Genomic DNA, 24,450 nt, shown 5'->3' with positions numbered 1-24,450 from the left:
ATGTCAAACGTGGAGCCCTTTTTGTAGTTGTCTCACCACCTGCAACGGAAGCTGCAACTGAACTTCCATCTGCTGCAGAAAATGACAATTAATGAATCCCAACATCTAAATTACATTTCTTGGGGATCCTTCTGTTCATGGTGTATATTTAGAAATAGAGTAGGAATCTGATCTCGTAATTCAGTGCATTACAGTAAGGATAAAGGGTTTTTTTTTCTTTAAAGCAAGTGTTGCAAGTCACAAAAAAGAAAATGTTACACAACAATTATAAGAAGTACGTGTTACAAGTGAATTAAACAGCAAGTGGAGGAAACCTGAGGAATTTCAAGCAACAAAAAAAGTAATAGAAAATGTCCTATCACATTTTCTATGTGCCATCTATAAGTACAATCTGCACATTTTTTTATTTTAGTGTGTTTATTTATTTATTTTAAGAAAGAGAAAAAAAAATGTGCTGATGTATTTCCTCATTTGTTGTTAGGGCGCGAGCACACCGTTCAGGATGTAAAGGGTTTAGCGCGGCCACGAGCTTCGTGACGCGTGAACGCGCAAGAGCAGCAATGGCCGCTTTGGATCGGCGAAATCCTAATCTCGACGACTTTGTCGGATTAAACTGGAGTTGTTGGGCAGACAGGGTGAATATTTCATCGTCTGACGGTGAGTCCTGCTCTTCTGCCCCACACATGATGTTCACCGTGTCAAAGCGTCCGCGTCCACTCATTTATTTTGTGTTACATTCACACTGAGCGGCATAAAGCGCGACCCAAACAAAAGACCCGCTGGGTCCTAGTGCAGGGAGGTTGCTAACAATGTTAACCGGCGACAAATAAAACCATATTTAAGTCATTTGTTTCTTTCACTTTAGCTAAATAGTGCAGCGAAAACACCGTTTGGTAAAACACAATGCTAGCGGCTAAACGGTGAACATGTAAGTTCAGCATTAGCCAACCAGTCACACCAAAACAACAACTTACTTGAGGGTTTGTCCGGTTTGATCACCAAGCAGCACATTTAACCAACCTGCTCCAACCAACTAGCTAAAACCACACCAGCTAACATGGAAGCTGCTAGCAGTGCAGCAGAGATTTTTGAATAGCTGTTAAACTGAGGTGTAAATCCCCCTCGAATCATGTTCCTGTTTTAACTCAGCAGTGCTATTCAGATAACCAAGTGAACCTGTTTTTTAAGAGAAGCTACAGTAAAGCCTCATCCCAACACTTCATGCTGACTGTGTTTGCCTGCAGCTGGATCCAGTGATGAAGATAACAAGAATGGGATGAGCCGCTCTGAGACCATGACCCTCAGAAAAGAAGGTGAGGACTGACTCTGAAACCCAATAGCTCCTAAATGCATTCACTATCACCTCAGGGATTCATTTTAATTCATTTCTCTTCCCATTCTTCTCCACAGACATGCACATATACGGCCACTGCCCAGCCCACGATGACTTTTATCTGGTGATGTGCAGCCACTGCGACCAGGTGGTGAAACCTCAAGCTTTTGAGAAGCACTGTGAAAGGTGGCACGGTGCTGTCATGAAGAAGTGTGCCCAGTCATCTGCTGTGGCGCCTCAGCAGCGACCGTTCCCCGGCCGGGCTTCTTCCAGTGTTTCCTCTTGTACAGAGAAGCAGAAGGACGGCAGATGTTATGAGGGCAGTGCCATGTCCTCAGCAGCATCACCTGCCCACCAACACAAGCTTGCTAAAGCTCACAAGGAGACAGTGAGGTACAGTTTGTGGTTGTTTGCCTGATAATTAGAAAAAAATAGACATCAGAAGCAACAACAATTTCAGAGATGCTCCAGTTATTGGATTTTCTTGTGTTGAAGAACCGAGTTCTGTTTCCTACCTTGTTATTCATTTGCTGCTTTCTTGAAACAGTACTAGGAGACATAGATGGGACAGCATCATTAGTAGCAGGAAGAAAAAAAAAAGAACCAGTCGCAGAAAGCTTTAAGCTCCTGTTGTGCAACATTATGCTGTTATTTATAAGTTCAATATGTCAGCAACCCAGTTAGCAGAGCATAAAAGAACACATGTACACAAACAGTTACATCTAACTAGGAAATCAGGTCGGCTAATTCTGTGCTCTCTTTTAAGTCTGTAGGAGCCATTTATGTTTGCTGTCAGCAGGTAAATTGATGTGGATTATTGTTATTATTGTTTGGACACTTGGTGGCGGTAATTGGACACAGGGTGTGTATGTAGAGGGCACAGGTGACAGGAAGAGGAGGGCACAAGTAAGGAGAGAGCCAACAGTTCTCACCAGACCAGCATCAAACCAGCACAGATTCCATATTCACAATAGGAAAGCTGCTGTACTTTCATTGCATGCACATCATCGAACAAACATCCACTAACGGCAAGTACACGGACTGGAGATTCGGTTCACTCTGTCCCTCCTGTGCAGTAACGGCAATTACAGGACTTTGAAAAAATTTGCCTTTCCAAGTTCCTTTTTTAAACCCCTTTTTTTTGGGGGGGTTTTTCTTGTTTTCTTTTAGTTTTTGTGGTTTTTTGCTTTTTTTTTTTGTTTTTTCTTTTTTTCATTTTTTTTTTTTGTTTTTTTTTTTTCAATTTTTATTTATTTTTTATTGGAAGGCCTTTTTTACCTTTTTTTTTGAAAGTTGTTTTTTAATTAAGTTTTTTTTTAAAATTATTATCATCATCTAACAATTCAGAATGCTGTGCGATCTCATCGAAGTTAGAAAAATTCCTTTTAGTTATTATGTCATTTGGGAGCTGCAGGGTTTTCTCACATACTTGCCTTAATTGCATGATTTTAATCAGCTAACTCCAAAGTTTATTTCTTTTCTTCTGCAGTTTATCTTCAGTGAAGTTCCCAGAGGAAAACCCTCCCCTCCCACATCAGTCCTCTTCCACGACTCGACCCAGTGTTCCTCCATGGCACTCGGCTCCTCTGCCCCCTGGCAACAGCTCTTCCTCCACCTCTTTGTCAGACAGACCCTCTGTGCAGAAGTCGGCAGCCGGGCAGAGCGCTGAGTCTCTGCGAGGCATGAGAACCTACAGTCGAATTTACAAAAACAACAACAGTAAGTCTGCTTCTGATACAACTTCTGACTGTTTCTTCGCTTGCTGCTCTTCTGCCACAAGTCTGTAAACTGGCGAATGCTGTCCATTCAGTAGCTTGGTTATAGTATGTTCCATGCATCAGTATTTGCTTTACAATGTAACTGTATGAACTGTCTTTGTCCTGCTGGTGCTGAGTGAATGATGTGTTTGCTTTTTTTCTATTAGAAAAAGAATGTGAGCTGAACAAACCCTGCAAAGTTCTGGATCCGGAGAGGAAGAAACCAAGCAGCCGGGAGCTTATATGCAATGTAAACTCTCAGTCCATGTTGTTTGTAACCATTATCTTCAGTGTTGATCATCAGAAACAGAAAAATGTTTTTGTCTTAGAGGCATTATCATTTATTTAAGATTAAACATAAAGTCCTCCTTTCCTCTCTTGTGGTGCTTATCCTTCACAGACTGATTCCATCCACCAGCAGCAGAAATCACCGGCAAAGACTAAGACCGCTGATCATTTGGCAGCGGAGAAGACGACAGCCTCGGCGGGTCTAGAAGTGGAGCAGCTTCTCGACAAATCAAAACACAAAGAGAAACATCTGGAAGCTTTTGAAGAGAAAATAAGCGCTCAGGGCAGTAAATACAACTTCAACAGCAACTGTCACATTCTCAGGTATGAATCACAACATTTTCACATTAACTAAGTTAATCTGATTCACCCAAATACCTCTACAGATTATCCCTGGAAATGCAGCAGTTCTCTAAATCGTGGACTGAGATGAACAAAGTCACAATAACAGGAGAGAAACACAACTGCAGGCTTACAGTGTTCTGTAGTCCTGCAGAGTAACAGCATGTTGCAGAACTACAGGCAGTCACGGCAACCAACTTCTTCTTATGCCTGTTTTATTTTGCACCATAATGATTTGACCCAGCAGAGTGACAGTGACATGCATATAAACAGTCGTTATTTTGATTAGACAAAATATTAATTTAGGGCAAAGTTGTGTGGAATGGTTTCTGTTGAAGATTATCACACAGATCCTGATGCGAGTCTTTCTAAGTATTTGTGTTTACACTGTTGTTGTGTTGATCTGTGCTTCACGCAGGTCCAAGAATCCATCAGAAAGCTTTCCAGAGGGGAAAGGTAACAACACTGTCAAAGTGGAGGTGCAACCTCCGTACCCTTTCAATCAGAGCCTGCTGTCAAGTGAGGATAGTGACGAAGACGAGCGGGAAGAATCCACCAACCTGCCTGCTACACCCTGGCATCCCAAACCACTCGGGGTGAGTGCAGAAATGTACAGAAGTACAGCAAGTAGATTTGGGTGCTCAAAAGTAGTTATGTATGACTGCTTTGATCATTTTCAGCATTTGTGACACTTGTTTTTATAGAGTGACATGCACTGGACTAATTCATTGTCCCTTTCTCAGATATTAAAATAGGTGGCGGATGTCAGAATGATTTTAAATTCTTTTTAAAGTCGCTCATGTCAGGAGGGAAAATGTACACCTCCATAAAAACTCTCTCTATACCAAAGTGTGTTTGTATGTTTTAGTATTCTTACAGTTGTTTTTGTTTTGTAGCTATGCACTTTTGGATGCCGCACACTGGGTTGTAGCATCTTCACATTTGACCGTCGTTTGCACCACCTGCGGTTTGCCCTCAGCGCCATGTTGGAGCGCCATGTCAGCGCACACTTGTGGAAGTGAGTATCACTGCTTTGTTCTCACTGGAAGTCTCACCTATTTGTGTGCAGAAATGTGTAGAAAGGTGTTGCTCAGTCAGAATGTTCTAGTGTTGGTCTTTGAGCTTGACACTGAATCCCCTGCAGGGCAAAGTTCTGCAGCTTAAAGTGGTTATCCTCTGCAGGGATTCACACGCTTTTACACATCAGTAGCTCTTTTAAAAATGCATCAAACCTTGGTGTTGCCTACTCACCGGTATTTGTTTGGACAGCATAAACATCAGCTTTGTTATGACTTTGCTGGTGGGTTGAAGGTATAATCACGATTATTGTGATCAGTTTTGAAATCAAGATTATTCATTGATATTTACGGGATTACATTTTGCATTTTCACATTTAATGAAACGTTTTCACTTGCATATTGTGCACATTCCTGTTTGTGCAAATGCTTCTATTTAAATAAGGTTTTCTTTTCCTGTCTATTTAGTGCATCTGGTTAGAGGCAAAAATAGAAATAAAACACCTCACTTGCTAAACATTTGCTTATTGACAGGCACTGCAGCTTACCGAAGTTCCCTAAATGCAAGCTACAGTGAAACTTAGGCGGCTGTGCACAGACAAGCCTCTAGTTTCCACTGAGTTACTCTAGTGCAGCGACTCAGACTCATATGATCAAAAATTACTTTTAAATGACAAATAAAGGGTGCTAAAATCAGATGTACCCACGTTGCAACTGAGTGATTTTATCTACATGGGCTGCTTTCAATGAGCGGAGGGTATTTTAAATGTCAGTACTGATACTGATCGTCGATGAATTTGCGCAGTTGTACGTTGAAATATAGATGTATACTTGTTTGAATTGTCTGTCTTAAATTGTACAAGGCATGGTCGGACTTAATTTCATCCTCCTCCAGAAGTAAATCATCTTAAGAAGATGGTGAGATTAATGGTATTTGCTATGTCACTTGGTTTACTGCAAAAAAAAGACAGACTTGAAAAAAGCTTCCTGTGTATTTGCCTGCTTCAAGTGTGTTTAAAGGGAGAAATTTTAGAATTAAGCACACAGTTGTGCAGTCTCAGTCATTTTAAGCTAAAAGTTGGAAGATTCAGCCACTGGATGACCTATCTCTTAACACAATGAAGCAGCATCTGGTCCTCCAGAGCGATCAGGGTAAGTCCATGTAAGTTTGGGGTTTTGTTTTTTTATTTCATTTGTGTGAAATTCAGCAACTTAATCGTCTTAATTTTTTTCCCCATTAATTTCCAGGAAAATGCCTCAAGTGTCATCAGGTCTCAGGTCACGTCATGTCACACCTTCAACCATAGGAACACCTGTCAGGGCTGGCGATAGACCCTCCAAATCCGCTGGCTCCCTCTGCCTTGAGTCTACCTCACTGGGACCACTGGAAACCAAAAGTAGTCAGCAGAACTCTCGCAGTACCAAACCGCCTTATTCCTCCACCTCTGCAAGCCTCGGATCTGGTAGGCGGCGCAACCCTGCTGAGCGACCCAGCAAGGCTCAGTTAAAGGAGGTGGAGCTTATGCAAGATGCAAGTGCAGCACACAGAGCTGCCAAGCTGTTACACAGCGGTGAGGACAAATCCTGCAGATTCATCAGGGACCCCCCTCTCCACGAGAAGAGCCAGCCTCACGCCCCCTCCTCTCAAGGACCAGCCAGCGGTACCTTCTCACATGGGAAGAAGCCATGCCCTCCTCTTCTCCTGAAGCCTGCAGAGAGACAGCTCACAGTTTTGGAAAAGTGTTCCCCTCTACCTGCACCAACCCACCGCTCTCCTCGCAGCCGAGGGAAACCACCAGCGGTTCAGCAGAAAGTCGGGGGCTATGACTGCAAGAGTACCACCCAAAAGCGCAAACGCAGCAGTGAGTCCCTGCCGCTCAGCTCCTCAATATCCAGATCCGCAAAGTATAAATGTTTGTCCTCCCCTTCCCACTCCAGCCTCGTTTCCTGGAAGGGAGAGAATATCGAGGATGTGCTTGCCTGGGGATTGGAGAAAAGATCTGACCCCTGAAAGAGCCAGTTGTGGAAAAGGCTGCACACCACCAATTTTCCTATGATGTGGATTCATCCCCTTTAAAAAAAATGACATGAATAGAATGGATTTTGATTGAACTGTGTCTTTTTTTTATTTTATCAACAGTAAATGCATTTGTAAGTGACGGTTGTTTACGCTCATCTTTGCAGCCAACGAGGAGGCCAGCCTTAAAAAGACAACTTAGAGAAAAGGCCTGCTGAAGGCCACAGCTACTGCCAGGATAGTGTGAGTGTTTGAATGTGTTTGTGTTTGTGTGTGTGTGTGTGTGTGCATGTCTCTTTGTCCATGTTTATTTATCCAAACTTTTTTATGCACAGATGTCAGGAACAAGTATTTGTATGCACATTACTGTATTTGTGTATTGTTGCAAAAGTGTCTATTTTTCTACAGGACTAAATGTCTCAGTCGATTATTTGTGTAAGAACATCAACATACCTCAGTCTGCTCATTATGCTGCTAATGTTAAGACATTTCATGGCAGAATAATAAAAAAAATCTTGAATTTTTATTTCTCTCTGTTTTGTGTTATTCTGCAGCGATTCTGTAGTGTTTGGACCCTTCTCCACTTTTCACATTGTTACTGTTGAAATATATGCAATATAAGCAGTCGACACCATCACTGGGCATTTCTGCATTGAAACTGCAGTGTACCGATGAGCCTCAAAAATACACATTCAGACTTCTGCGGTTTCATACCTAACAAATCTATTTTTTTTTAAAAACAGACAAACCCAATCCATTCAGCTTGTGGGCTTTCTCTAATCATTGTTCTGCTTCAGAATCAGTTTCCAGGTCAAACACATTGACTGAATTACACCAGTAGTTCAATTTGTCACTGTGTAGCGCAGAGAAGTTCTACAGTGTTTGAGCAGAGTTGAGCTGGTGTGCTGAGTTGCAGCGAGGAGAGAGCGGCAGGGATTTCACTGTAAAGAAAGCGATAATGTCGTGTTGTATCAAAGCCACTGTAAGGCAGGAAGGGGTTATTTTTTTTTTTTTTTTTAAACATCTAAACATGTAACTTTCATACACAGAGGTGAGATTTTAATGGTTTAACAAATGATCAGAGGAGGACTTCAGGATTGCACAGCTAAATTGAAATTTTGATTTTACACTACTTAAATTATGAAAATGAATGTGTATTTGAAGGGTTTTCTCTGCATCATTTTCAGCTTTGTAACACCAGATGGCGCTGTCCTATAATCGAAAGAAACAGCCAGAGTTCAGTAGAAAGCATTGCTTGGTATTAAACTACATTTTTTCTGTGATATAAGTCATATAACTTGTGCTAACTTCTTGCTTGGTGCTCTATTTATGACAATGTGGCACATGGACAAGCATCTAAGGCATGCATGCAGTCAAAAAACCTTTTGTTTTGTGACACAATTTAGAAGCATTGATTGAATTTTTTGTGAGCTTTTTTTTGGATAACCTTCCCTGCATGTTGAACATGTTTTTTTTAATTTGGCTTCCTACATCACAAATAGTTCCTGTTAAAAATATTAACTTACACTCATTTATTCTGTTCCTATTGTTCATGTAGTTGTGTAGTAATTTGTATACATTGTCAGTTTTGTATGAATTGCTAATGCTATAATGGTTCCCAGCAGAAGACCCTATTAAATGTCAACATTTACATACAGCAGTCCACCACTTAACACTAGATGGTGGTAAGTTGTCAGTCATGCTCCTCAGAAGAAGCAGCAAGAAGAACCTGAAGCCATTTGCACCAAGTTCTATGAACACACATCCTATATAAACCTCGATATTGTGTTGTAGTTCCAGCTGAACTGAATAAGAACTGGCATATCTTAAATGTAGTCAGAATGGTTAACTGGTATATCTAACAGAAAGCTTATACACATAACCCTCCATCTGTGTAGCTGTGCTTTGCCAGAGGGATGGAAAAACTGAAATTCAGTGCATTACTAATCAAGTAAGCGCATAGCATTATGTACAAAGTTTCCCAAAATGGTAATTCTGTATTTACTGTGACAGCAGTTCTAAACATTAGTCATAGCTTACTTCTGGCAAAATGTCAAGTCTCCATAAGGTACCAGCCGCACAGCTTGAGATGCAACAACTATTTCCTTTTCCAAGACTATTTCTGACATAAGTAAGAGACAGCAGGAAAAATGGAGGCAGCACAAAGTGTAAATCTCAATCTTTTATTAAGTCAAATGATATATCAGTATTCTTTTTCTTTAATGCCTACTGGTTTGCACCTATTCTGCAGTCAGAGAAGCTCTTAAGCATACCATGCAAAGCCATTCCACTTTCGCTGTGAGACCTTTCAGTTTTTCTGGCAGTGACCAACAATCTCATCTTTGAAGCAGTGGTCAATAAACTTAGTGCTTTTAATGCTTTTAAAAGCTCTCTTCGTGTCCCGTGGACACTTGTTGTAGCACTCGGTTAAAGTAGCAAGCTTTTAGCCTCACCACCTCATGGATGTTCCCGTAATTGCTACTTCATAGTCAGATGAATGGAGATGGGTGCCGGGCAGTGAGAGAGCGCTCTCCTCCCTAATCTGCGAGAACTGAGTTAATGTACCATTACAGTAAATAGCTAAGGGCCTGTAAACTGCAGAGATCTCAAAACATTGTGCCTTTTCGATATTGCAAATAAGAAAACGTTTAAAATGCAATCATGAGGTTTCACATCATATTACATTTGAACTGACATAGTCCTGAGAAGATTGAATTACACACCGTCTGTAGAGTCATTCCAAGCTGCTTGTGGTTTTTAGGGATTCATTGGTAGATGGAGAGATCTCTTGATTTTTCCTACAGTGCATCCCTGGTTTTTCTTTTTTCTTGTTAAAAAGAAAAATATTGTATTTTTTTTTTTTACAGACAGAAAAGTTGTGGCTTTAATTGTGTGTTGGAGAACAAACTCCCCTACAGCCCCCTTGGTCGTCACACATAACACCGATCCAATAAAGCACTGTGTTTGTAACTGATTATGGCTTTATGAGCAAAGTCAAACACTGACTGAATATTACTGGCGGCTACATACTCACTGCCCATTAGGATGTATCATATTCAGTTCCAAACTGGCACTCTCCCCATGCAGTTTTGAATACAGGATCACATATATTCTCCGTTTTGCCATATTCTTCACCTGTCAAGTGTAAAATACATCCTCTTTCAATAAAAAACTAAACCCCACCCTGCTTAAAAAATAAACATTTATATCAAGACTTGAATGTAGAGACAACTAACAGTAGCACGGCGGCGGACGAAATGCAAAATGAACAACATCGGATTATACAAGAATACAGTCATTACACTGGTAGAACATAGTAATACACAACTAATCAATACTGAACACAGAAAGTGAGTCTCAATACATTTATATACTGTATATATAGATATATATAGGAAGGCAGATTTGCTTTGGAGAGAACGCAGCCACTCTTCTCCTGTATGTTGGGACCTTTGCAATCGCACTTAGTTTTTCTCTATACAGAATTGCAACTTGTATTTTGAGTGACAACACAGAGGAGTAAACCACCCATTAGCCTCAGCAGATTTAACTAGATTGACACTGGGTTACTGCAGGGGAAACATACGCTGCTTCCACAATGGCCTGGTTATTTAGTGTGCTACTCAATCGCCGTAATACCTGTGTCTGATTTGTAGATTTTAGCTTCTCGAGCCGACCCGGTTGGTCGGTTTTAGCAGGGAACAGCACATGTATTTCAGGTTCCAGAGGGTAAAACTTAAAAACCGGGATCCCTTCAAATGTGACAGATTCATGGCCACCTGCGACCAGTCTGCAGTCGTGCTAAATGCGGCTTTATGTGAGTGCGTCGTGGTATTTTTTGCTGCTCTGTATGTCTGCACCTGGTATTCCAATGTGTGAGAAAGAGGAATGATTCACACACCACCTCTCTGATAAGTGTGACTTCCTTTTCTCACCCACACAGAAGATGCTGCGGTGCGCACAGCAACTGTGAATATTCCACTAATTTTGCGTAAAAAAAAAAAAAACTTATTGCACCCAGATATGTGTGCGTCTTAACATTTGAGAGCTAGCGAACGTAACTTACATAACTATCAATTATTATTGTGGTACTTTTTGAACTCACAGATTCTTGCATTGAGCAGTACTTTCCGACCATATGACTCAGCTGGAGTGCAAATGTTGGTTGAAAGCCTCAGGCGTTTCCCTCATAAATAAACTGCGGACTACTTAAAGGGCATCACATTCATGGCCCGATTGAATGATTGCCTTTGAATTTAAGCAAGGGCAGGCTCATAATGGCAGAGGTACACAAACAAAGCAAACACATCTGGGCTGAATTGAGGCTGTCAGTGTAGAGGGAGCCAGAGAGAAAGGCTTTGTGTTGCTGTGACTCATGATAACACACTGATCCCCTCCACCTCGGTGAGACAAAGACATGGAAAGCAGAGGGAAGCTACGTCCCATCAAAAGATGCAATTAGCATTTATGCCAGACTAGCCTTGTTGTATTACGGCATGAACACGGTTTTCTGAAATTGCTCTTTCTTGTTTATACAGGGACACATTCTCCTGTTTTAATACCGTTAATGAAATGTGTGCGGCGTATCGGGTCTTGAATGTTAAATTAATTTTACAGTAGATTCAATAATAAATGCTGAAACAAAGGGATCTTTTCAAAGACATCACGTCCCCTGTGTTACTTAACCCTTTCCTGCTTTCCTGTCAAATAATGTACAGCCTCATTAGTGTTATTCATAAGCCTAATTTTGAGGAAATCCGACTCTAATGTTCACCTGCTAATACGAACTAAATCATTTTCTAACTACCACAGGGCAAAACAGCTACATTTGAAGTGTGACACTGAGAACAGGAACTGTTAATCTGAGCAAAATGTAAGATCAAATACTTAAATCTATGACTAAATTTATGAATTCAAGTTTGTTTTTTTGTACATTAAAAATATCCCAAGGTTTTGTATTTTTCATACAGACCAAAAGTTTCCAGCTGTGACCACTGGCTTAATGTTTACTCTCCTGATGCTATAACTTGGCCCAGAGGAGGATTTAAACTTGACAGTAAATGTCACCTCAGCGGACGACAAACAGAAGCCCATTGGTCCTTTTAAGGACTGTGGCACCTGTGTGTATACAGAATTCAGACAATATGTTGATAATTAGTCAGAACAAAATATTTCCCTGCACCTAATGTGTGTATGTTGGAGGCGTTCCAAGGTTTTTAATTGCGTAAGGCTGCAAAAGGTTTCTTTTGGGCTATAGGCTACTGTAGATGTGCAGGAACTGAGAGGCAACTATTTAGTTAATTTAGGAACAATAGTCTGCCACAAGCAATTTTGTACTATCGCTCTATGTAAATTGATCCCTTAATATGATAATGAATAAAACAGCTGTCTCCTATATCACCGTACATGACTATGACTACAAATCGGTCTGATTAACTTTGTAACTAAGCTTCAGCTATGAAGTAAGATGAAAATGACCGTTAGTTGGCCTCTGAATATGTTTGTGCTACTGCAGTCTCGATATAAATGACTAAACGTCTGAATCCGTTCTATTCTCTACCCACTCACATAGATCAGTCTAGGGTCTCTAATAATGTGGTTTGATGGCATGCTGTTTCACTATAAATGACTCAAGGTTAATGCCACACAGTCTGGTGACGTCAATCTAAGTCTCTGTCGAGATAGGAGGGGTAAATGTACCTATGCTCTAATGTTTACGTAAGATGCAATCTATTCTAATCCTTCATAATAAATATAATTATGAGCCAGCCATGATTTCAATACATATTATGAGTGAACTATTATGTTTTCTCAAATCTAATTACAACCTGTGCATTTTATCGTATGCATTTTCCCCACACTTTGCAATTTAATGTATCACTTCCTGAGTGCTGATATCAACAACATATCGCCTACGTTTTACTCTCATAAGACTTCTAGTTTCCACTGTCCATGTACACTGCCATTCCTTCACAGTATGAATATTAAGTGCTACTGATTAAAATGCTGGAAAAGTCCTGTCTATTGTCCTCTCTGACAACAAGACAGTTTTTTTTTTTTTTTAAATTCCCTTTGAGATCCTTCTTTTCACTTGCCAGCAACTGCAGATGAACATCCTTCATAGTGTTCTCCCGCATTCACAGTTTACATTAACTAAAACGTGGCTCGCGTTGTACCATATACATCCAGTCATGTGGCGTCCGCTGTCTGTGCCAGTCTCATCTCAGACCACCATGGGAGTGTCCGAGAAGACGGAGCTAATGGACTCTGCTACTGACTTCTTCCTCTTCCCCTTCATAAGAGAACCAGCCTCTGCGTCCAGGTCGTCGTCTTCCTCATCCCCGTTGGGGTTCAGCTTGCCGTTCTGGCCCTGCAAGTCCTTGGAGTCTATGAACGCCACGTGCCTGTTCAGCTCGGCCTTGAGCGCTGGGTCCTCGTGAGTCGGTGTCACGCTGAGCATTGAGGAGTGGATGCTGTCCTCCCCCCGATTCTTACCCTTGTTGGGGCAGCAGAAACAGCGGCATGGCGTCAAGTAAAGGTACATAAGCACCAGCACCACGCTGGCCAGGCAGCCCACCAAGGTGGTGTATCCTGTGTTCAGGGCCTCCCCGGTCCCGTGCATGGTGAAGTTGTGAACCTTGAGCACCACATAGATAGTCTCATTGAAGGCCTCACTCATGGCAAAGCAAGTGTACGTCCCAGAGTCCTCAGATCTGACTGGACTGATCTGAAGGCTCCCGTCCAGCAGGACTTTGGCTGTCTGGTTGCTTCCAGAAATCACCGGCACATTGCCAGGCATTGTCCACGTCTTTGACATGTCCCTGTGTTTGGTGTCACATCTGAGGGTCAACGTTTGCTCCAGAAAAGCCTCCTCATCTTCCTCCTTGAATGTGCTGCAGTTCATGTTCTCACCGCTGAGATCAAAAATGCCTGCTTGTTGTTTTTGCGGACCTGGCAGCACACACGTGTAGTCGTCTTTAAAGTCCACAGCAGAGTTGAGTTTTCGAATGTACCAGTGAGCGAGGAGTGTGTAGAGATCACAGTGACATAGCAGAGGGTTATTGTGGAAGTAGAGGCCATTTTTAATCCAGGCAGGGAGTACCTGGAGCTCATCGATGGGCAACATCTTGATCTTGTTGGAGGACACGTCCAGGAGGCTGAGTTTCTCGAGTCGGGACTTTTCCCTGACCAGCTCCACGGGGAAGCGGGAGATTTGGTTCTGGCTAAGGTACAACTTCTGCAGGTTGTTCATGCTGATAAAAGCCGCGCGGTCAATCTGTGAAATCTGGTTATTGTACAGCAGGAGGACCTCCAGGTTGACCAAAGGCTCAAAGATGAACTCATCCAGTTGCTGCAGGTTGTTGGAGGACAGGTCCAGATAGCGCAGCTGCTTCACATAAATGAACGCCTCTGTAGAGAGGAAAGAGAGATCGTTGTGGCTGAGCAGGAGGTTGTGAAGATTCGGGAGCTTCACTGGGGTCCACTCGGCTCGCAGCCGTGTTATCTCATTGTAGCTGAGGTCCAGTACAGCAGTGTAGAGCGGCAGACCGGTCGGGATGGTGGTCAGATTCATCTTGGAGCAGCTCACTATGTTTGAGGCGCAGATGCACGTCTTGTGGCAGTTTAGCGCAGATCCCGATGCCTCCGGAAGCCAGAGCAGAGCCATGCAGAGGGTGAGCACCAGGGCCCATCGCTGACTCTTACTCCAGTGAGGTAATGTTTCCAACAGGCTGTCACCTGCTCTGGCTGAAGGCTGCAACATGCTAGCAGTTGTTTCTAAATCCCAGAGAGATTTACTACGATCCCATTCTCAGAAAAAAGCATGGAAGAGCAGCTGGAGGATTCCCAGGCACATTGCTGATCGAAGGCTGAAAAAAAAAAAAAAAACAGAGAGATATCATTTTTTTTTAGCCAAACAGACTGTAAACACAAACCTACACATTCATGCAGTGGAGGAGAGGTATTCAAATCACAACAATACCACGATGGAAAAATCCGGCATTTAGAAGTGTATTTAAAGACACAAGCTGTGATAGAAATGTAAACAAAAGGGCCGAGCCACTGCTACGATTTAAAACACTGGAGCTTTCCATCTCTCCCTTATTGAATGATGGATCTTTGAACACAGAGACTAACAACAATGGAGAACTCATGCTGATTCTGCTGGTTTCGGTGGCTGCTTGCAACACCATAAAACATCCCTGTGCTCATAAATTCTTGACACAAATACAAATGATTACTTTTTTATTGGTATATAACAGCCTATTATACTTTTAAACATTAACTACAGTTGCTACAATCCTGCTAAAATGCCAAAATAAAAGGTGGCCTGTAACACTTGCGCTGTGGTGGAACTGCACTTTTAGGTTTACTTGAATATTTTATTTTCTACTGATTTGTACCTCTACTTCACTACAATCCAGAGTCATAAATCATTCTTTGTAGTCCACAACATTTCTCTGATAACTCTTAACAGACTTAGTCAAATGTAATCAACAAATAAATTAAGGTGTAATATTATAGATTGAAATAAAAAAAAAACTTTGTTGATCTCCAAGCAAGAATTCAGTAAGTTAGTTGAATAGTTAAATCACCTTTACCAGCTCATTTATGCATCTCTTATTATAAACACATTTTGATGCTCAGACTTTTTTCTTTCAGTATAAATCCAAATGCATGGCTTTTATTTGTAACAGAGTCTTCCTCCACTGTGCTACATCTATTTCTTCCACCTCTGCTGCAGACTGTACTTGAGTAAATGTCCTTCCCGCCTCTGGACAAATGTGAACAGTCAGTATTTCATGCACAGTAGCCGCTGCCTCTTTCTTGCGCTTTTCCTCCTCACGCAGATACTGTAACACAGCACAAAGTTTCCCCTGCTGCTCTGCACCGTCCTCCTCTCACACAAACACACACACACGCACAGACACACACCCGGTACTCACGCTAACCCATGTGCATTCACACTCCTGAAAGAAAGGCATTGATTTTCCTCCTCTTTCCATTTGCCCTCCTCTGTCTCTCCCCTCCGCTCCCCTAACGTCCCCCTCGACTCGCACAAAAACACAGCAAGAAAAACTCATCAATCCGACGTCTACATCTCAAATGCATGCAAGTGTTTACGTTATTCCCTATATTCTCGGGCGTCCTTGCCGTTTTGTTGTGGAAGAGCCGTGCAAACGTTGCATTGCACCAATTCTGTGGGAAAACAAACGAGCACAACATGGAAACGTGAGCCGAGATGGAGAAGAAGAAGGAGGAGGAGGAGGAGGAGGAGGAGAGACTCACCTTCACCCGGGATGCAGAGAGGCTGGATTTCATTAAAACAGCTCCTCGTTTGTTTACAATGTTGCTGCAAACACAGACACACACAAAAATAATATTAACTGAGACTCTCAGTGTGTGTCTGCTGGCCGAGGACAACAAGCGGATGCGGGGAGGAGGGAGAGCTCTGGAGATCTCCTCGCCAAAATAATCCCGCTCCACGAGCACATCCAACACCCGGCGCAAAATTACGCAAAAAGAAAGATTACGTAAAGAGCAGACAGACAGCACACGTCTTCTAACTAACAACCATCGATGAGCGACCCCGTTTCAGCTTCGGTCTCTCAATTTCAGATCTGGCCGCGCTCGACCCTCGCACGTCCGTCTTTTGCAGATTTTTGGCGCATCTTGAGCAGGTCCGGCTCGAGTCGGCTCTCATCAGCAGCCATGGAGATAATTAAGAATGAGCAGTCTGTGGCTGACAAGCTTCCTGTGGCTCCTCACAGGCCTGCTGCTCTCCGCGCAGAGCTGCTGCTGCTGCTGCTGCTGCTGCAGTGGTTGACGTGTTTCTCCAGTAAAGCGCGCTCCAAGCCAGAAGGCGCTGTTTACCGAAAGTGACCGCGCCAAAGACGCACAGAAAACCCACGAGAGGGGATGGGAGAGCTGCCAAGAAATTGAAATATGAAAAAACAGGGAGCTTATACTATCTGTGTAGTTGTACAGCAAAGTTTCAGCATCATGTAGATTTCATTTTCACGTGTAAAATTTCAATTTCATTTACAATAATTCTTTCAATATCCAATAGATTCAAGAGTCGTGCGCTTATTCGTCAATTTCCTGTGTTGTTTTTCAGGTTCAGTTTTTCAAATTTAGGTGCAATGTTTCGTTTTAAAGTCAAATATATCAATTTAGTGAACAGTTTTTCAGTTTTCAGGTGAAATACTCCAGTTTTGTTTACAGTAGCTCCTTATAATAATCAATAGAAGATTCAAGAGTTTAGTGTTCACTTTAAGGTGCAATATTTCATTTCCAAGTATAATATGTCAATGTAATGAGCAGTATTTCACTGTTCAGGTGAGATATTTCAATTCAATGTCATTTGCTGTATTTCTTTATATTTGACAGATTCAACAGTTTAATATTCAGTTTCATGTTCTGTTTACTTCCTTGAACAGCGAGTCAATGTAATGCGCACTATGTTATTTTTCAGGTGAAACATTCCAATTCCATGTGTGATTTTGAACTTTATTTGCAATAATTCTTCCTAATAATTAATAGATTCAAGATTTAAGTGTTTAATATTCAATTTCATGTGCAACACTTTGTTTTCATGTACAATATGTCAGTGTAATGAGCAGTATGCCATTTTTCAGGTGCACCATTCCAGTTTCATGTGTAACATTTCAACTTGACTTGCAATATTTCCTTATAATGTTCAATAGATTCAAGGTTCAAGGGTTTAATATTCAATTTCAGGTGCAGTTTTCCAATTTCATGTGCAAGATTTCCTTATCATGTGTGAATATACCTTTACTAGCACAGAATCATTACCAGTAATACCTTATTTTCTTATACTTAGACTCTTATATTGAATTGATAATATCAAATTGAATTGAATTATATCTTATCACTTTTTTATTAGGCTCTGCATTTGTCGTGTGATGTAGTTTTGGTTTTATCTTTTCGTATCGTATCTATCTTATCGTATCGTATTGTATTGTATGTTATCGTATCGTATCGTATCGTATCGTATCGTATCTATCTTGTTGTATCATATTGTATCGTATCGTATCGTATCGTATTGTATGTTATCGTATCGCATCGTATCGCATCGTATCTTATCTCATCTTATCTTATCCTCTCTGTGATTAAGCTGCTGAACACAGATAACACTCATTTTAAATGATGGCTACTTTAGAGTACGATATGCTGTGGTTCCACATTTTATTATTGGAACTTGTTTCTACTTCCCCATGCTTTTAACACATTTACTCTGACAATTTATCAATAACTGGTTTTCTGTTGACATTGAATGTACGGAGTGGGAAACCTACTAATTAATAGCCTTTTGTGATACTTATCTGAACTTATCTGAATGTAGAATATGAGTGTTTGTCTGTCATCAGCTCAGGAGGTGGTTATGTTATCCAAAAAAAACAACTTAATAATCACACCGATTTTGCTTGGCACATGTTCCCAGAAGAGAACAAATATACATTGATCTAAGCAACCTTTTGACCTTTCCTTGGCTCCATCATTATTACTGGCCAAACTATAAATCTTCATTCCACTGACCCTCATGGGGAAACCACATTTTTGTTGCGTGCGCGCCCTTAAAACACATCTAAATATAGCTGGTTGGTCATTGCAGTTCTCTGTTAATCTCCCCCGTCTGCTCTGATGTTATTGCAGTCGAACAAAAGTGATCTAATTAATGCAGTATTTTTGTGAATAAAGCGCGTTTTTGGCTCCACACAGCGAGACTCTGTGGCTGGATGTCTCGTAAAATAAGATTTCACTCACACGCCGCCGTACAAAAAGCGCCACACATTTTTCTCTCCTCCTTCCAGTCCATCATCCCTTATCCATCTGACAGCTGAGTGTGGTAACAGTGACTACATGTTCTGAATGGTGTTACTATTTTTGTTTTGTCACCATATATGTAGGTTCCCATTCATTCCAGTGGACCAGCTTCATTTAGGAATCATTCTGGCTGCACACTGAGTAGATTTGTCGTCGGTTTATCTACGATTTATAAGCTGTACACCCACTTTGAGCGGCTTAAGATGTAAACTACTCCTTAAATTATATATTTTCTAAAATCAGCCCCGTAAAAAAACAGACAGTTTTTGCAACAGTCATTATTTTGCAGATGATCTCTTCAGGAGGGCAAACGGCCACCAATGTGTCCAGTTTTACAAATGATTTCCTCACACAGCTCGTGTTATTCTCACTGACTGTGCACACTGTGTGTTTGTGTATTTGATTAGGTCTGTTTCTGAGTGCCGACTGAGCGGGGAAACCTTGTCATTTTTTACTCAAGTGAATCCACCCACATGCTGCTTTTTGAGATTTTTTTTTTTGTAGGTTTTCCTCAATTCACAGATCTGCTGCAGCGATTCTTAGCTTTGGCAAAGCTGTGAGAGCCTGTGCATTGCCAATAAGCTGCTACACCAATGTCCTCCTACTCAGAATGCCACCAGAAATCATTTAATAAGATTATAGCAGCGAGGGGCATGGAATAATTCTAACGTTGTATGAATTAATACCTCATTATATAATCATATATGAATGGGCATGACCCTCTTCTGAGAAATTAGACAGAGATATATCAAATTCAGAGCCTGGAATTTGGGTTGCCCTTTAGTTTCTATTATTCATGTATTGTACATTAAAAAAAAAATCTACATACAGCTGTGAATATATATTAGCTCAAACTGTCCATAGCAGAAAAAAAGTCTACCCCATGTTAGACCTTTTGTGACTTACTGTTTTTTTTTAAGGTATCCTGGATTTCACCAGTTTTTCAAATATTAAATTAAATTTTTTCTGACTTGGCACACGGCTGAATCCTGTTTGTGTGCGACAGTCAAGCCTGGCAGAGTGTAACTGCAGAAACTCTGGTGGAGCTGGATTTGCCTTTAAAAGATGTGCTTTGGCAGGTGAAACAAACAGATCGGCTTTAAGAGCGTTCACTGCCAAACAAAATCTCCAAGCGCAAGATAAATCCCTTTGAAGCAGGTTTAACTTGTTTTCAGGTAAAATCGAACAGTGTTTAGACTTTGTACGCCCCCTCAGATGCTGGACTCAGACTCAGACAAAAATGCACGAATATCATATTAATTCTCCGAGATGGACTCCATGAATTATGTATACATACGCTCTTGGAAAAGCTCTGTCTCACCGCATGTTAAGGTGAAATTCCAGGAAACGCAGGTAGAAACCAGCGTGCCTGGACACAGTGTGAAACCTCTGTCTGACCAGAGCATTTCAGCGCCGTGACTCTTGTGAGATGGAGCTGAAAGTGATTAATGTTCCGTTCGACTCCACTTCCTGCTGTGATAGGGATAGTGTTGCCTGGCAACTGCCTGCGGCCTTTCGTTGACTGTTTTGGCTCCGTGGCAAATCTGAAGTGGCCTTGCCTTCTCTTATTCTTGCACATACCTGCTCAGATGGAGATCGATGTCTCAGAATCTGCAGAAACAGTCCCTCGTGAGCCCAGGGACTGACGGAGAAACACCAGTAACCAAAAGCACTTTGTTATCCCATAATTCATCAGCATGTATTAAAATATTTAAGCGCTTAAAAAATATGTGGAACATCTGCCTTTCTCCCCAAAACCCCCGACTGCACCACTTATTAATCATTAAGTGGCGGCAGCATTGTTGAGTGGCTCTTCATACGCAGCACTCAAGCAGGCAGGAAGTTGTGTTTTCTCCTGATACAACCTGATCAGATTTCAGAATTGATAACATATGGAGTTACAACACACTCAGCTTTCTGAAAGCTCATAACCTCATTGAGGGAGATCCGTGACATCGCCATTTTTTGAAGCTTGATCACACCAATTTAAGTCATGTTTACATACAGCAGTCTCTTTCTGTGCTCACCTGGCTTCTCTGCTGACATGGTAAACACCTCTTTATATACAGTCAACGGTAAACACACACTCTTGTCACCGAGCCGGCTGGTTTACACAACATACAATTGGATGCAACTGGACTCCATGTTGGCTGTGATCATTACAGCTGCAGCTGCATCTGCAACCAGATAACAAACACAAAAGGGCTGTTTTTCCCTGTGTTTATGGTAATTCTTACTGCATTAGTTTAATTTTTAGGCCTTTTTATATAACAAGCTATGCACCCATCAGGTTAAAATGGCAAATTTATCAAAGCAACCTTGGCATACTGTAGTTTATTTACAGAGCAGCATTTTCATTGGAGCAGTGTTTTTATCCAGCTGATATAAAAATCCTGTTCTCTGTTTTTTAGTACAGTTTTTTTGGTCCCTACCAACTCCTAAGGGAACTATCTGGCTCTTTAGCTGCTAAATGCTCCACTGTGTTCGCTGCTTGGTCTCCATTACTGTGTCCGTCGGCAGTGTACGGCTGGTTTCTAAAGCTTTTACACTGAAAAGCGCTGCCCGCTGTAGCTGAAAACAATGCAGAGAGCGGTGAGTGAGAACTGAAACAGGCCAGAAAGCTGAACCAATGATTCCAGAGCAACAGTACAAGTGCTGTAAAAAAAACAAACAAAAAAAATCTGTTATTTAACATTTTGTGACTGAAACTTTTCAGTTAATGTAGTTTTTTCCCTCTTCTGTGAAATTACAGAAAATGTTATGACAAATTACAATAAAAATTTTGTTAAACTACATTGCATTTGTAAGCAAACAAAACAGACAAAACCTGTATCTTATGTACACACAAAACATTTCTATTTTCACAGATAACAGATGTACTTTGTGAAATTGCATAATTTCACCAGAATTAATTTATTGATATTTGCTGTTATTTAAAGAAATAAAAACTGCAGTTAGGCCTTTTCAAGTTATTAACAACATAATTACATTTAAAATTTGTTTAAAATATGAGTGGGTACTTCTATAGTAGCCATGGGGTACATGGAAAGATCAATTCAGAAGTTATAACCTAATTCAGGAACTGGTCGGACCTGAACAGGCTTGAGCAGAAAAGCTAACTATGGCTGATGGATAAAAGTTAGAAATAAACAATAACATGAACATCGTAAATTGTAGAGTCTACCGATAAGAAAATGTTCAGCCGGTCATATGTTTTGCCTGTGACAGGGTGAGAAGTGAGACCAAATAAGAACATTGGTCGCACCAGTGAAAAAGTTAATGTGGAGTCCTGTGTGGACGTCTGTGTGGCGTGAGCGTTGTTCAGTAAATGACTACATATGCAGTGACGTATGGCATGGCTCTAACTTGGCTCCTTGCCGATGGAAACAGGTTCTAAGGAGGTACCAGATTTGAACCAACTAAGCACTGGTCCTAGCACCAGCAATGAACTAGTACCTGGTTCTTCATGGTGGAAAAGGGGTCAGTGAGTCCTGGTCCTGCTAGCTCAGTAGTTCTCTATTGGTGTGTGTTGGAATTAACCTCATTTATTATCATTTATGTATAAAGGTGTGTTAGTTTTCACAAATGACGTGCCTTGTGACGAAAACATTTAAGATCCACTGAGCTAGACCAGAATTGCCAGTTTTAGCTGCCAGCTGGAGTGAGATTGATGTATCTAATAGATTATTAATATTTATTTAAATTTTTAATATTAATTTGGGTGACCGACCCTTTAAATACTCGCAGAGATGAGACGCAAACATTGGTGAGGGGAGAAGTTTCACCCATAAAGTCCCATAACGCAAAACCCCGAATAAATAATTAATAATAATCAGACCAAATCTGTGTAGCTGATAAAAATAAAAATAAAAAATAACTAAAAACTCTACCCATGGTGATGACAAAGTATTCAACAGAAGATGACTCTCTGTCCACATCCTCTACACTCACCTTCGCACCGTTGTCTAAGTCTTGCCTTAGTGAATTAACTAGCTAGCTACCACCAAATACAAGAAATGTGCCAAAAACTACGTAGAATGAATTCGATCAGTTGCTTGATTGCGACAGAAAATCCAAAACATAGTAATTTTATGTTGTTTTCAATCGCTGTAATGCCTGATCTGGGGCAATTATTTTACACTATGATTGTAATTTTTGAGACCTACGTCTATTTATAAAACATTAACTGCAAAAGCCTTGAATATCAAAGCCTAACAACAACAAGTAAACTAAACGATAAGCTGAAACTCATCATAAAGCTCAGTAAAGCTGAGAGGAGCTGATGTGTAGGTGATGAAATGTACGTTCATCACTGTCAGTGACCACTTTAACATTGGCAAATCGCCTTGACATCATATTTAAATACATTGTTATTATAATTCTGGTTAAAGGTAGTTTAATGTAACTGAAATTGACACTTTTGAATGGTTCGTAAACCCACACGATGATGTTTGCTACACATTCAGAACGATGGTGGCTTTATGGTTAATTTCTCACATAAAGGTGTTAATGCGATGAAGTGTAATTTAATTATTATTATTTATTTTTTTTACATCTGGTGTTGCTCTTGGTAAGCTGCAGGGCAGCTCGCACCAAAGACATTGTTAATAATGTATTAGTTCTAAATAAATCAAACGGTGGTGTGTCTGACGCAGGTATCGGTAGCTAAGTGAGATGTTTAGGTCCTGGGGAGTCAAATTTCCAGTTCTTGCAGTATCACTTCCCTTTGGCTTGAAAAAAACAAAACACAAACAAAAAAAAACGTAGACATACAGGAATGACTTCAAGAAAGAGAAAAAAAAAAGAAAAACAGAGTAACCGTAATCTTTGTTTAGCCTACGTCTGGTCTGCTCTTGGTTTCCATGGCAACACCTTTAGTTTTGTCTTTGATCAGAAGTGCAGGGATGAAACAAGGTCGCTCCACAATCATATCTCAGAGAAGAAGCCCACATGGATGGCACATGCTTCAATAAAAGCAAAGCTGTCTGTAATCTTGGCTCGTCTTATCCTCACATCGCTTAGCAACAGGCCGTGCTTTAGCCATGTGCGCTCTGACGCCAGAGACCGCTCCTCTAAATCACAGAGGAAAGGGCTGCAGGTGTCAGAACGCCACGAGACACCGTGAACGCCAACAATGGATGTAATCAGGAGGCAGGGCACACATTGTTTTCACTCGCTAATTAAGCCGCCGCCACAGCGCTTACAAGCTCCGCTGTAATAACTGAGCATAATTACTTCTGTCAGGTGAAACTGACAGGACTCATTACGGATCTGCTTAAAGCTGCATCTGGGAAATATCAAATCTGCGTCAATGGCACCGTAAAAACAAAGCATGTGAATTTGTTGTGTTGATTTTCTGAACAGGGAGAGGATGAGGGAGATATTGGAAGACGAGGCATTTCCCAGGCTGTATCTTTAATACCTGTTAATCCCTTCCTCAGGGCAAAGATAAAGGACTTGATGCATGTCGGCAGCTCCCAGAGGAGACACATGATAGGCTAATTAACTATGTGGGAAAAACAATGATAATCCTCTGCAATGAGAGCCGCGCCTCTGCACTCGGCCAATAAGATGATGTGATCTGGAGAAGGCATTAAAAGACTCGAAATAGTCAATGACTCTGTGCTTTGAAAATGTTTGGCTTCTGAAGCAACATTTGGAGTAGACATTACAGCAGCAGTTTTAGCCTGCAGTGTATCTGTGTATACCTGTGTTTAGCACTCAGCCCCACTGTGTTTTCTCCTCATGCTCAGTTTTTTGACTCGCCGTCTCTTGCTGCTCTGGAGCCATTTTGGGATCGTGTCAGAAAAGGCGCTGCAGGCGAACACAGAGCTTATTACTTGGCAGGGA

The 24,450-nt window shown here is 41.2% G+C and overlaps 2 protein-coding genes across 4 annotated transcripts; one reads left to right on the top strand and one right to left on the bottom strand.

Moving 5' to 3' along the window:
• The first annotated feature begins 460 nt into the window (after window positions 1-460).
• atxn7l2b (ataxin 7-like 2b) lies at window positions 461-7,279 on the top strand. Its single transcript, XM_008296079.1, has 9 exons — window positions 461-657; window positions 1,245-1,313; window positions 1,411-1,726; window positions 2,823-3,052; window positions 3,258-3,340; window positions 3,491-3,702; window positions 4,139-4,316; window positions 4,617-4,738; window positions 5,985-7,279. Exons 1-9 carry the CDS (start codon window positions 561-563, stop codon window positions 6,745-6,747), a joined length of 2,070 nt encoding a protein of 689 aa, XP_008294301.1. The 5' UTR covers window positions 461-560; the 3' UTR covers window positions 6,748-7,279.
• A 1,643-nt stretch (window positions 7,280-8,922) lies between these two features.
• On the bottom strand, window positions 8,923-16,553 carry amigo1 (adhesion molecule with Ig-like domain 1). Of its 3 annotated transcripts, XM_008296056.1 has the most exons (3): window positions 16,042-16,553; window positions 15,877-15,951; window positions 8,923-14,621 (listed from the first exon to the last, which is right to left on the bottom strand). In XM_008296056.1, exon 3 carries the CDS (start codon window positions 14,513-14,515, stop codon window positions 12,977-12,979), a length of 1,539 nt encoding a protein of 512 aa, XP_008294278.1. In that variant the 5' UTR covers window positions 14,516-14,621; window positions 15,877-15,951; window positions 16,042-16,553; the 3' UTR covers window positions 8,923-12,976. The 3 variants fall into 3 exon arrangements, with proteins under 3 accessions (XP_008294278.1, XP_008294269.1, XP_008294288.1); XM_008296047.1 differs by lacking the exon at window positions 15,877-15,951; XM_008296066.1 differs by lacking the exons at window positions 15,877-15,951; window positions 16,042-16,553 and adding an exon at window positions 15,699-15,797.
• Between the last annotated feature and the right edge of the window lie 7,897 nt (window positions 16,554-24,450).

Source organism: Stegastes partitus, unplaced genomic scaffold (assembly GCF_000690725.1).
Source record: "Stegastes partitus isolate 25-593 unplaced genomic scaffold, Stegastes_partitus-1.0.2 Scaffold24, whole genome shotgun sequence".
NCBI classification, from domain to species: domain Eukaryota; kingdom Metazoa; phylum Chordata; class Actinopteri; family Pomacentridae; genus Stegastes; species Stegastes partitus.
The sequence above is the reverse complement of the archived record's forward strand: the minus strand, read 5'-3'. Positions and strand labels throughout refer to the sequence as shown.

Coding starts and splice junctions, on each gene's coding strand:
- atxn7l2b (XM_008296079.1), top strand. CDS start 561: ATGGCCGCTTTGGATCGGCGAAATCCTAATCTCGACGACTTTGTCGGA. Junction 1,727..2,822: donor GCTCACAAGGAGACAGTGAG/GTACAGTTTGTG, acceptor TTTCTTCTGCAG/TTTATCTTCAGTGAAGTTCC. Junction 4,317..4,616: donor GGCATCCCAAACCACTCGGG/GTGAGTGCAGAA, acceptor TTTGTTTTGTAG/CTATGCACTTTTGGATGCCG.
- amigo1 (XM_008296056.1), bottom strand. CDS start 14,515: ATGTTGCAGCCTTCAGCCAGAGCAGGTGACAGCCTGTTGGAAACATTA.